General features: G+C 45.3%; 1 protein-coding gene across 1 annotated transcript; it reads right to left on the reverse strand.

Moving 5' to 3' along the window:
- Positions 1-7,702: 7,702 nt before the first annotated feature.
- Positions 7,703-12,848, reverse strand: LOC148119067 (sperm motility kinase-like). Its single transcript, XM_087897825.1, has 2 exons — positions 10,829-12,848; positions 7,703-10,165 (listed from the first exon to the last, which is right to left on the reverse strand). Exon 2 carries the CDS (start codon positions 10,112-10,114, stop codon positions 8,663-8,665), a length of 1,452 nt encoding a protein of 483 aa, XP_087753951.1. The 5' UTR covers positions 10,115-10,165; positions 10,829-12,848; the 3' UTR covers positions 7,703-8,662.
- Positions 12,849-14,000: the final 1,152 nt, after the last annotated feature.

Raw genomic sequence — 14,000 nt, forward strand, 5'->3', positions numbered from 1 at the left:
CCAGCAAAGGCTATCATTGGTGTTTTTGATTTTAGCCATTTCAACAGGTGTAAGATGGTATCTCAAAGTTGTTTTGATTTGCATTTCCCTGATCGCTAAGGCGGTTGAGCATGACCTTAAGTGTCTTTTGGCCATTTGACCTTTTTCTGTTGAGAATTCTCTGTTCAGTTCAGTGCCCCATTTTAAAGTGGGTTAATTAGCATTTTAAAGTCTAGTTTCTTGAGTTCTTTATATATTTTGGATATCAGACCTTTGTCTGATGTGTGGTTGGTAAAGATCTTCTCCCAATCAGTAGGCTGCCGATTTGTCTTATCGACTGTGTCCTTTGCTTTACAGAAGCTTCACAGTTTCAGGAGGTCCCATTTATTCATTGTTGCTCTTATTGTCAGTGCTGCAGGGTTTCTATGTAGGAAGTGGTTTCCTGTGCCTATGTCTTGTAGACTACTTCCCACTTTCTCCTCTAACAGGTTCAGTGTGTCCAGATTAATACTGAGATCTTTAATCCATTTGGACTTGAGTTTTGTGCATGGTGATGATATGGATCTATTTTTATTCTTCTGCAGGTTGACATCCAGTTATGCCTGCACCATTTATTAAAGATACTTTCTTTCTTCCATTGTATACTTTTAGCTCCTTTGTCGAAAATCAGGTGTTCATAGGTTTTTGGATTAAGATCTGGGTCTTTGATTTGATCCCATTGGTCAACATCTCTGTTTCTGTGCCAATCCCAAGCTGTTTTCATTACTGTAGCTCTGTAATGAAATTTGAAGTCAGGGATGGTAATGCCTCCAGAAGTACTTTTATTGTATAGGATTGTTTTGGCTATCCTGGGTTTTTTGTTTTTCCAAATAAAGTTGATTATTGTTCTGTCAAGGTCTGTGAAGAATTTTGTTGGGATTTTGATGGGGATTGCATTGAATCTATAGATTGCTTTGGTAGAATTGCCATTTTTACTATGTTGATCCTCCCAATCCAAGAGCATGGGAGATCCTTCCATTTTCTGGTATCTTCTTCAATTTCTTTCTTCAAAGACTTAAAGTTCTTGTCAAATAGTTCTTTCACTTCCTTGGTTAGAGTTGCCCCAAGATACTTTATGCTACTTGTGGCTATCGTGAAAGGTGATGTTTCTCTGATTTCCCTCTCTGTTTCTTTGTTCTTTGTGTAAAGGAGGACAACTGATTTTTTTGGAGTTGATCTTGTATCCTGCCACATTTCTAAAGGTGCTTATCAGCTGTAGGAGTTCTTTGGTAGAGTTTATGGGGTCACTTATGTACACTGTCATATCATCTGCAAATAATGAAAGTTTGACTTCTTCCTTTCCAATTTGAATCCCTTGATCTCCTTATGCTGTCTTATTGCTATTGCTAGAACTTCAAGCACTATATTGAAGAAGTATGAAGAGAATGGATAGCCTTGTCTTGTTCCTGAAGAAACTAAGAGACCATGGATGCAAGTCCAGACTACAATACCCAGCCAAGCTTTCACTCACTATCAATGATGAAAACAAAATATTGCAAGCTAAAAACAAATTTAAAGAATATGTAGCCACAAATCCAGCCTTACAGAAAGTAATAGAAGGAAATTCATAACCCAAGGAATCCAACAATGCCACAATAACTCAGACATCTAGCGACCTTTCACCAGCAAAACTCAAAAAAGGGAAACACGCCAGTGGGTTTGAATAGCAAGCCCTAAGCAATAAAATACCAGTTCTTCCATAAACTTTCTTGATCATGGGTAGCCTTGTTCGTGGAAGCTTTTCTGGTTCACATCCTTCACCACTTGGTATAACTGAACCCTCTATGGCCTTCCCACTCACCCCCTTCAAACAGACAGGAAATGGCTCCCGCCAATTCCATGAGTCTAAGACATACTGTGGTTCCTACTGCATAATGTGCAGTGTGCACCTCTGCACCACTCTCTGTATTCCTCAGAAGAGTCTCCACCTTCCTTAAGGTGAGACCCTGTCCTACACTCTCTGTGTCCCACCTGGGCACGTGTTCACCCCTCTAGAATCCTTGTTTGTGACCGTCCTGGTGCCCTGCCTTCTCGAAACTGTGCCTTGTCACCTGTCTCCACTACAGCACAACCTAAATTCGCTCCCTGACAGGCAACCTTCTTTCTCTCCTCCACCTCAGCCCTCTAGATGAATTATCTGTCTTCTTGCATCACCCACACTCTTGTATCCCCACACACTTACAACACCCCCATTTTTGCATGCCACTGTTTATTACTGTGGACCATGCAAACACATGCAAAATCCTGCACATCCCTGAACACACCAAGCCTACACATCCCTGGGCACCTCTGCACTCTTCTACACAACCTCTACTCCCTACACACTCTCATCCACCCCTGCAGACCGAAACAGGAAACAAAGTACTGGGCACAGAGCTAATGGCTGCAGGAAGCCTAAGAAGCAAGCTGAGAGCCAGCACCCTCGGACTGTGGATCTCTGCCCCTTTATTTCCCATGAGAATGGGAGGTGCATTTCACAGTCTGCAAACATCCCCCCACCTCTTGCAGAGCAGGGTCAAATCTGTGTCCTCAATGCCTGCTTTCCTTTTTTCGATCCATATGGCTGTGTTTGAATTAGGTCATAGTGAAAAGAGATCTTCCTGGGGGTCATGGTCAACAGTGATAGGAAACAGAAGCCATGGATCCTGGAGCCACCCAACTCCAGCTCACACGCTCGGTCTCTCTTCAGGTAACGTCTCACTAAACTGCCGTCTGACACCGAGTGACAGGTTTGTGCACTCAGGGACCTGCAGGCCCTTGTTAAAAATGTCTATAGGCTCCATCTTTAGACAGAGACACCCCAAATTCCTTAACTTGTGAGAACACAGAGAACTCTGCCTGTTATTATTGGCCCCTGGAGCACAGTGGTTCTCCCAGCAATGGCTGTGTGGATGAGGTAGTCAGACTCCGCTCCATGGCTTCCTCACCACACTGATCTTATTGGTGTGAGGAGTGGAGAAGTCCATCATCTCTTATCTGATCACCCTCTCACATGGGCATTTTATGTGCCCCTTCCTGTTGCACCTTGACATGAACCTCACATTTCTTTCCCACATCACCTCCCAGTGGATCTTCAGAATATATTTACACACTTCTCCTCGTGCCTCTGTGTCAGGGAGACTGCAGTTGGCCACCTGCGTGGCCCTGGGTGGCTCTGTGTGTGCAGAAAAGTGGTCTCTGTGGGGACTGGAGAAGCTATTGGATTTATTCTTCTTGATGGGAAACAGTTTCTGCGACCACAGTTGGGAATTCCCAACAACCTAGTAGAGCAACCCCTTTCTGGTGCGGACAAGCACATCTAGAAGGCAGTCAGGAGGTGCTCCCTGGAGACTCTGTCCAGACTGTCCTACCTCAGAAGAGCCCTGGCCTCATGGGAAAGTCACAGTCAGTCCCAAGTGGTCACTTGTACAGGGCGAGGGTCCTCATGCTCTTAGGAGCCCTGCTGCCAAAAGAGGAGATGAAGAGCTGTAGCCCAGAGGGGCAGCAACTTGGACACACCCACACAGGGCGGACACACCCACACAGCGCGGACACACCCACACAGCACTCACAGAACAGCACAGACAGGAGGGGCTTCCTGGCTCCTTTCTAGGTACTGAACCAGGATGTTGTGTGAAATCCTTACAGTAATGTAGTCCACTATGAACACAATTACTACAGTGGGGCATCTTGCATGTGCAGGCTGTCCCAGAGATCCTTAATACCTTTGAATAAAGACAGGGCAATTGTCAAAGCATAACCTAGGCATGAATTGCAGGCTGCATTACCACTGAGCCTGCACCAACTGCACTGAGAACCATAAATGCATCATGTATCCCCCTGCTATCCTGTGACAACTGGTTCCCTCATTCCCACATCAGTAGCACTTACGTTCAGAGAGTCTGTACAAATTCTGACACAATCATGACTCTTACACAGAGTGGGCAGAAAATTAATACCAGCTGGTCAAACGTGGGAACTTAGGGCCTGCAAGGGTCCATCCACAATCGGATTCAAGATTCCCATTTGTGCTTTTGTCTGTGGTTCTCATAGATTCTCAAGTCTGTAAGGTTGGAGCTTTGGTAGTATGGTTGTTTCCTATGCCTTGGACATGAATGCTGCCATGTGGAGACCCAGAAGTTGTACTAACCAAAAGCTAAAATTCTCAAAAGACCATGCCTTTACACAATCTGTTGAGGAGGGAGGAGAGGCCCACGAAGCTCCCCTTCTCTGAGATCATATAAATGGCGAACAGCTGCTGGGGTTCCGAGTGGGGCATCTCAGGTGGTGTAATTACCCACATGACACCCAGTCAAACCTCCTGTAGCTGCCTGTGTACCCTCCTCGCTCCCATAATAACCCCAGGAAACTCCTGCATCACCACTCTTGCCTGGTGAAGCCTTTCTTTGGTCTGCCATGGGTTGCTCACTACTGCGGGCAATTCTTTAATGCCCCACCCTCTATTTCTCCTTCTAAGGATTTAGTTTCTCAACCAGTAGATCCTGTTTCTGCCTCTACTGCCAAAAATGGGGAGGTGTGTGTCTTTCTCTGTGTCTAAAGTCTTCTGGAAGGATGTTGATTGGCCTGCCCAGAGCACATGACTTCCTGGAGGTTCACCACCAGGACCAGGTCTTCAGATTACTAGGTCTTCAGGTCATGCGTCCAGTCCTGTGGATGTATCCTCCCTGGGGTAATCAGTGTCATCATGAGTTCGTGAGTAAGCATTTCCCAGGCTATCAGGCAGAACTGTGAAGTGGTGGTTCTCAACCTGACTGCATGAGTGTCTAGGATGGGTGGCACACACTTGTGCATTTGAGGGGAATTTCCAGAGAGGGTTGGCATGTGGGACAGTGACTGGAGTAGACCCATCCTGATTGTAAATGGTACCATCCAAAGCACTGGGAGCTCAGGGAGGAGACTAGGGGAGCAGGAAATCCTGGGTGTGCAAGCCCTTTCTATGAGGAATTCACCCATTGTTGTAGCCATCTTCCAAGGATACTACGCTAACCACTTCTGCCTTCAATGTGAATTCAGTCCTAGGGAGATTCTAGGTCACCAGCAGCAGACTGAAACTGCATAGGCATCCAGCTTCCAGACTTGGCCTGCGTGTTCCAATGGGGAATACACCAGCCCTTAGGTTAACCAGTCCAATAAATCTTCCAGGGCCAGGGGGATGGCTCAGGTAAAGGTGTTTGCCACCAATCCTGATATCCCGGGCTTGTTCTTCAGAACTTACACACACAGAATGGTAAAATAGGAATATGAATTAAGATATCGTATAAAAATAGCATGAATGGTAAGTAAATCTCCTTCTATGACCAACTCTTCCTCTGGAGAACACTGGCAAGTGGTTAATTGGCTGGGAAAATGTAAATTGAGAGAGAGAAATGGTCTAGATATTTTTGGAATGAGAGCGTTAGCTAAGGAAAAAACCTGTCCACACCTTGTTCATAGGTGGGCATTGAAAAAAATGATGCAACTTTTGTGGGTTAAACAGGTGCAACCTCATTATCACACCTTCCCCTTAGTCACATTGCAGATGGAGGCGACCAGAAAATCCTAAGCTCACATCGAACAGGCATGAAGTTTCTTGATTGCATGTTTCTTCTTCCTATTCTCTCTCTCTACTACTTTGCTACTTAGTAGTGTGTGTGTGTGTGTCTGTGAGTGTCTGTGTGTATCTCTGTGTGCATGTCTGTATATGTATAAGAGAGAGAGAGACAGAGAGGCATATATAGAGAGAAGGTGTGTGTGTGTGTGTGTGTGTGTGTGTGTAATATGTGTGAATACAGACAGGGCTATGTGTGACACAGCATAAACATGGAGGTCAAAGGTCATCTTTAGGTGTTGGTCCTTGTCCTCCACCTGTTGGAGACAGGGTTTCACGGCCACTGTAATTTACAGGCTAGTAGTCTGTGAGCTCCTGGGAACTGTCCAGTCTCAACCTCCCATCTTGCTATAGGAGTGCTGGGATCACAGATGTGCAAACCAATGATTCAACATTACATGGCTTTGAGGACTCGAACTTGGGTCTGCAAACTTTCACAGAACCACTTTCCTGCTTACTTCTGATGGAAGATGGTGAGGGCACCTGCTATTGTAGTAGCCATCTTGCAAGCTATGAAGAAAAAACCAAAAATATGAGCTGGAAATCAGCGCCATCAGGGGTCTCCTTTAGAGTTTTGTTATATAAGAAAAGCAATCCCTCCACACCTTATTCATTTCAATCACTAAGGTCAGCTGTCTGGTACTCGCATCCCAAATACTCCTAATTGTGGGTATTCTGGAGCCTCTGGAGCCACTTTGAGGAATAGATAAAGTCTCAAAGGAAAGAGAAGGTGTTTCTTAGAGTCCTGGACTCAGCAGTTTTGTGATCTCCATCAATTCTGCCACCCAAAGATGAAGACCACATTATTCTGCTGTCCAGAGGAGCCTCACAATTAGAGATCAAAATTTAGGCCATGGTTGAACAAAGATTTATTTCATGTTTGATTCCCTAATGATTCAATTAATCTGGATTGCTTTTTATTCCATCCTCAGCTGACCTCAGGAATGGCTGCTGCCATTTTTTCCCCTTTTCTTGGGGGATGACTTCATTAAGTGTATCTTCACTTATGTTGTGTGCTTCAGCGTACTCATCCTGGCATTAACATCTATTCCTTTTAGTTCTTCACAGATCTGATCTCATAAACCTCCAATCTTTACCAGAGATTTTATCAAATGGCAACTGTAGGTCTTAAATCAAGTGTGGTCACTAAGAACTCTCCCTGGGTTAGCTAGAGAACAAAACTGATAACTGTGGCCTGGATTCAAACCCTCCTGCACACGTTAGAGCCGCTGGTCTCCCCAGGTGTATATGGTTGTTGCCAAGTGGGAAGCCCTGAGTTTGATCCCTGGAACCCACATGGAAGGTGAGAGCTGAGTATCAGTTATTCTGCGACTTTCATACTTGTGAAGTTAAAATTCTAAAAACAAAGAAAGAAATTAGAAGTTTTATCCGGGCAGAGAGGTTTGGGGCAGTCACTCAGTGGAGTTGGTAAGAAAGACATTTTTACTTAACCTACCTTTCTGTTCCTGTGACTGGTGTCCTGTGACCGTTTCCTTCTTTAAAAGGGAGCTAGCCTGCATCCACATCTGATACAGTTATCTTTTCCTGTCCCTTTTCCTGTCCCTTTCCATGTCCCTGCTTTGCCTTTACTCTCAATGTCTGTGGTTCGAAACAAATTAATTTCATCTACAGCCCAGGTGGTCTTATGACTCAGGCCTGACCAATCAGAACATCGCACTATCTGGGACACAGTGATTGGCTCAACAATAGTCACGTGACTAGTCTGGGAAATGGAGCTGAAGATACTCAGAGATAGGACTTTCTGTGAGGCTGACTGGGACTAAATGTCCTCTTCTCACAGGGACCAGGGAGGACAGGGTGGGCTGATGCTGCCTGGGCTCCTTCTCCTGAACCAGGACAAGATGAGATGGTGAGCTCCTGAGAGCCTCCTGTGAACAGAGGCCACAAAAAATAGAGGAAGGGGAGGAGGAGGGAGGGAGACTTGAAGGAAAATTTAGCCAAGATCAAACTGTGTTGAGGCAACCCAGCAGGGAAACCACTTGTGGGAGGGGGTAAGAAGGCATGGAGTCAAGCACATAGACTCTGGAAGTCTGGTGACCACGAAAAGCCAACTCCTTTATTGACGGGATGGGCAGGCCTCTCATATCCCATCCCAAGGTCCTATTGGCTCAGGTGGCCAATTCTTCTGTGTTGCTGTTCTTTCACCAACATCTCTGGTCACGTGTCCATTAGTCAGCAGTCTCTGGACATAGCAGCAGGCCTTCGATTGGCTCAGGGAAGAAGCTCCTGTCATGCATTCTCATGTGGGCTGGTTTTGGCAGGATGGATGAGGCTTGGGTAGGCTGGTTTTGACAGGACAGCTGAGGCTTAGGAATGCTGGTTGACAGTGTCTCCTACAAGCTAGGACCAGAAGCTCCTCTCTCTTTTGGCTCATATTAATATTTATTGTCCACATTAGGCTTTCATAGTTACTAATGAGTGTCCAGATATTTACATGAAGCATTAACAATATTAATTAACTACTTTTTCTATTTAAATTGAACTTCCTAAGGAAAACATTTATCTTAAAGATATACAAAAACTAACAAATAACAAGTAAGCAAAATTTTTTGAAAAAAAAACATAACACAAAAATCACAACTACTGAAACAGTGAAGTTCAGATTGAAGCATACGCTCTAACTCTGTATCCATTGTCCCTGTCAATCAGATTCAAGGACATGAATTGTTGCAGGTCTGCCCAACAGAGAGTCTCAAATTAAGTGACCAAGATGATGATCAGCATGAGGTGGGCATCTAAGTCGTGGCTGGTTGCAGAGGGAGGTGTGTTAGATGTTGTGGGTAACGGGCCTAAATGCAAACCAAAGCTGGTGAGGTGGAGGCTCAGTGGGCAGATGGGCCTTCTGTCCAGCCCTGGATCTGGAAAGCAGTGCCGGGGCAGCAGTGAGCTAAAGCAGAAAGGGACTGGCAGCTCAGAACCTGTAGCTGGGGTATGGACGCAAGGGCCTGTTGCCCTTGGTTGCAGGGCCGCAGCCATCTGAGCTTCTGTCCTGGCTCCCTCCTGCAGCAGGCACTCCTGACCAGGGCCTGGATTCTCTTAGGCCACTTCCATTTGCCCACGTGGGGCGGGCAGGTAGCAGCAGCACAGTGCTCTCAGTGCCCGGGAAATTCTCTTTTTCATTAGCTTCCAGCCCCGGAGTGGCCTGGTTCCAGAGGCTGTGGGTACAACCTGGGGCTGGTCACTGGGCACCTCTGGCTCTGTGGATTGTTCTTCGCTGAAGGCCATGTTCACCAGCCCCATGGATTTCTCATTCGGAGGTGGCTCAGGGGAGGAGGATTCATCAGCCAGGCTATCCAGTGACATAGGGTTGACTGTGGTGTCCCCTGTAGCGGAGTTGATGGTTTCAGTGGCCAATGCATCTCCTTCTGGGGCTGTGTTGTCTGAATAGTGCAGCTCCTCCGGGCAGGTGTGTGTGTGGAGCCCTGCTTTGCTTCTGCCTCTGGACAGCAGAGCCGGTTCGCTGTGGCTCCTCTTCATGGCCACAGGGACACTAATAGTGACTGCAGGGATGATCGTTTCCAGGCTGCTATCCCCAGAGCTCACTTTGAATTTTAGGATGTTAATCGTTGCTGTTAGGTTTGACTGTGGGTCTTTTAGCGATGATATAACCTGCTCACAGGTGTACCCGATGTTACACATGGTCTCCACAACCTTGGGGAGGATTTCCTTGGCAGGAGGTGTTACGTGTTCCTGAATATGGCCCAGCCAAGGTCGTTCCACAAGCCGAGATGAAGTTAACCTGAACCAAATGTAACCTGTGAGCAGTCTGGTCAAGGTGAGATAACAGGCCTTAGAAAGATGGTATGGAATGCGGCACGGGGTGGTGGTGATCAGATGGTACATAGCTTCGGGGGTCGATGCTACATAGGGCAATTGTCCGGTGACCAGGACGTAGAAGACAATCCCTAAGCTCCACATATCCCCTGCCATAGCGTCATATGGTGTTCCGGCCAAGATCTCAGGGGCCAAATATGGCAAGGTGCCCCACAGCTCCTCCAGCATCTGGCCCTCTGCAAGCTGAGTGGCCAACCCGAAATCGCAAAGTTTGACTTTGCCGCCTTCCCCCAGAAGTATGTTTTCTAGCTTGATGTCGCGGTGCGCGATCCGTCTCTGGTGCAGGAAGTGCACAGCAGACGCCAACTGATTGATTATTGGCCTAGCCTCCTCCTCTTTTAGACAGCCCACCTGCCTGATCAACATCACCAAGTCTTTTCCTTTATGGTACTCCATGATGAGATAGGTGGTCTGCAGCGTGTTGATAGCGTGGAATAACTGGATGATGTTGCTGTGTTGCAGGGACTTATGGATCGCAACTTCAGACCTGATGTACTCCTCATCATTGTACTCTTTCTCAAGCACCTTAATAGCCACCTTGGTTTTCGTTGGAAGGTGCTGGGCAAGTACCACCTCCCCAAATGCACCACACCCCAGAGATGTTAAAAATTTATAATTCTTCTTAAGGATGTCCTCTTCCCGGTGGCTGACCATGATGGTTAACTCAAGTTCTCTGTATTTGGGCAATTTCAGGGACACACGATGCTAGGGAAGAAATGATATAGTTTTAGAATGGAGGTTTATAGGTATGAATTCTCTGTCTTGAAATCTGAGATAACCCAAACAAGCAAATGATGCCTTTAAGACCAAGAAGTACAAGAATAATCCAGAAGGTAATTGACATGAAGACACTGAACACAAGTGTAGCAGCATCTGTTCTGATTCTGGGGAATAGCCCATACTCAGACACAGGGACGACTGGACGTCTATACTCTGTGGAAAGTAGCTTCTAGTAGAGAAAATCTCATCTAAGAGAAACAAAGTCCACAAAGAGAAACTGATATTTTCTTCTCCTGTGTGTTTAAGGAAGAGGAGGGCAGAGCGTTTATCAAAGAAACAGTATTAGTCACAGAGATGGAGTGGAGGAAGCAATAGAGCAGGAGAGTTTGACCAAAATGCAGGCTAGGCATGGATGGGAAATTTATAATGAAGTTGCTGTGGTTAGTTTACGGTAACACGTGTTCCAGCTGAAGAAAATGGGAAAAATGTAAAGAATAAATGAATTTTGAAAAAGGAAATTGGATAATAATGTAAAATAGGTACAACATTCACAAATCAACCTAGGAAGGAAACTAATAGCATACATGTAAACATGAAATAGCAAAACTTAACCCTGTAACCAAAACCAATAACTGGAAAGGAACTCACTCTAGCAAAGTCCTGTAGATTGGAGATTCCTAGTCTGTCACAGAAGATTCGGTGACACTTCTTCTGTAGCCCAGCAACAGCTACTCCGAGATACAAGACAGAAACCCAATGCAGGCAGGGCCTAAAACAGAGTAATTGTTAGCATACTTCATATTGCTTCCTTGTGATGTCACCCAAATGAGCGGACCAATCATGGCTTCCATAACTGACAGTGGATTTGACCAGGTTCTGTGACACAACCAGTGACCTGAGTATTTTTCTCATGACTGGCACCAAATCCCAGACAAGAATCAATTCCAGGGAGGAAGGGTTTGTGTATGTGTGTGTCTGTGTGTGCATGCGCTCGCGTGTGTGTTTGTGCACATGCGTGTACGCACTTTAAAGAGACACTGAAGCCATGGTGGTGGCACATTTCCTTCCCAAATAGAGCTGTCGCTTAGGTGATTGGTGACCCTGAATTAGAAATTCTCGATCACCAAGGGGCACAGGTCCTCTAGCTAGCCCCACATTCATGCGTTCCACAAATTCCTAAACAAGGAGTCAAGTCGTCATCACATCTGATGTTCAACAATCCCTCTCTGGTACTTTGAATTAAAAATGTCTGATACAAATGGGGTGTTTGAACACATGGACACATAAGAGAAATTGATGGTACTCTTTGGAACCGTTTTAGGTTGGAGTCATAGAAGCAGAACTCCATCCGTGGCACTGTCCTTGAGAAGAAACAGCATAGTCTTCATGCCCTCTTCTACTTCTTGCTGGAGTTGCAGTGTGTGACATCTCAGTTTTCTGCATTTGCCTTCAGGGTTCCAGCTGGCCTCTGTGATTCTGACCCACCTCCATGGGCTCTTGTCTCTCCAAAACTAAGTCACATAGACATGCTCACCCTCTCTTAAGATGCCAGGTTTATGACTTCTATCACAACAGAATGCTAGCCAATAAACATGGACTTAGCAGAGCTGGTTGCCCTCATCCCCACCCTACCTACCCATACTGCCCAGAAGCCAAGGCAGACTCATTGCTGTCACACAGTCACACATTGCCTGTGTCTGTTCCATCCACCTCCACCAGAGAAAGAATGGACCCTTCAAGTAGCCCGATTCCAGGCCCCATCCTCTGTAGTGTGGCACAGGTCTCATTCTAAATGAGCCTGCTTCCAATTGGTATAGGACCTCCCTTTCCCTCAGAAACCTGCAATTCCATGAAGACATGCTTTGTCTGACAGGAATGCAACTGCTTCAGACTCCCACTGCATGGCCATCATTGCTAGAGTCCTTGTGCATGGATGGAATCTCTCTAAGCATCACCGTCTCTCTGTAGCTCCCATCTTTCCTCACTCCCCAGTAAAGATGCAGACTCATATACCGAGGGAAGATACAAGAATCTGTGGAAAACTTTAAAGTTGAAATATAAAACTAGACAACACAATCTGAAAGAACAAATAGGTTGACAATGCCTTGTACTGTTACCGAGATAATTCACTGATGGATCATACAATCTAAAGAAATAACTGTAATGATCCACAGATATTCCATTAGCCCATAAAACTGAGGCAAGGGATACTTTCAAATCTTTTTATAAAACAAACTCTTTTCATAAAGCCCTTACTTTCTAGCCTAGTAAAGCACCTTGAAAAGAGATGAGTATCTGACAGGGGCAATGACTACGAACATTAAAATATCCTTAAGGAAAGCACTTGCTCCTTTACTTCTTAGTAACACATTAAAATGATAATTCTTCATGATCAAGATATCTTCAGGAGAACACAAGAATCAATCTACATACAAAAACTGACAAAAGAGCAAGCATAGTCCAACATCAAGAAACGATAGTCACCCCTGAAAAGGAAAGAAATGCCACTGCCAGGGACAGGCATAGAATGAGAGAATGTTCTCTCTCATTATATACAATCTTATTCTACAAACATGAAAATATTTATTTTCATCATAGTCAGAAGAAAAGATGAATTTCTTGTTAATAGAAACACTGGTCACCTGACATTGGCAGGGAGGTGACACAAGGCTGGTGAATCTTCAACACAGTTCAGTAAATTCCTCACTGTGTGCCTACAAACCAGAAAGTTAAAAAAAAAACCAAAGCACAGTGAAGAATGACAAAGAAATGAGATTGGATAAAAAGGAAAATCTCAGTCAGTGAAAGAATAGAAATAACAGCCACGATTTAAAACAAGTTGAATATGGTCGAAAAGAATCAATCAATAGATGTCAAACATTGAAAGTCGAACAGAAAACAAGGGAAACTCACTTTTTTTTTCAGGATCACCCACTTTGGGATATCCAAGAATACGAGGAATAATTGAGTCCAAATCCTTATTCACCAACAAACTCCTCCTCTGGGATACAAGGACAAAACCCAGCCCCAGGCAGCTCCTTATATGGTCTGGTCTCTAGCTGAGGTCACAATGACTCCCTGTGATGTCACTTGCACTGGGCCAATCACGGCTAAACAAAAAGCTCAGTATTCTGCTGTAGTTGTTGCTTTCCCCGCTTACTTTCATTTAAATGAAATTTTTATTTTAAGGGTTTTTTTTTCCATTTTACATGCCAACCACAGTTCACCTTCCCTTCCCCACACACATTTTCCCTCAACCAACTCCCCAAACTCCTCATAAAAGGTAAGGCCTGCCATAGGGAGTCAACAAAGTCTGGCCTCTCAAGTTCAGGCAGGACCAAGTCCCTCCCCTCTATCAAGGCTGAGAATTGTATTCTCCCATAAGAAATGGCCTTCAAAAATACAGTTCATGCCCTGGGGATAAATCCTGGTCCCACACAGTGGCCCCACTGAGTGCCCAAGTCACAGAAAAGTCCCCCATTTTCAGAGGGCATCGTCTGGTCCTATGCAGATTTCCCATCTGTCAGTCCAGTGTCAATGAGTTCCCACTAGCTCCGGTCAGCTGTCTCTGTGGGTTTCCCATCACGATCTTGATTTCATTGCTCACATAATCCCTCCTCCCTCTCTTCATCTGGACTCCAGGAGCTGGGCCCAGTGCTTCATCCAGCAGATTCTCTTAACTCACTCATTTATGGACCAATGCACTTAGTGTTTGCTTATGTTCACTTTGTGGTTCCTCTTGCCCTCCCCCACAGTGTCTTTTCTTTCTCTTTTCCTTCCTCTCCCTATCTCATCTCTTCTCTCTCTCCTCTTTCCTTTA

The sequence above is a fragment of the Myodes glareolus genome, chromosome 18, assembly GCF_982192425.1.
Source record: "Myodes glareolus chromosome 18, mMyoGla1.1, whole genome shotgun sequence".
In the NCBI taxonomy this organism is placed as follows: Eukaryota; Metazoa; Chordata; class Mammalia; order Rodentia; family Cricetidae; genus Myodes; species Myodes glareolus.

Bases quoted from the DNA above. Each gene is read 5' to 3' on its own strand.
- LOC148119067 (XM_087897825.1), bottom strand. From the start codon at position 10,114: ATGGTCAGCCACCGGGAAGAGGACATCCTTAAGAAGAATTATAAATTT.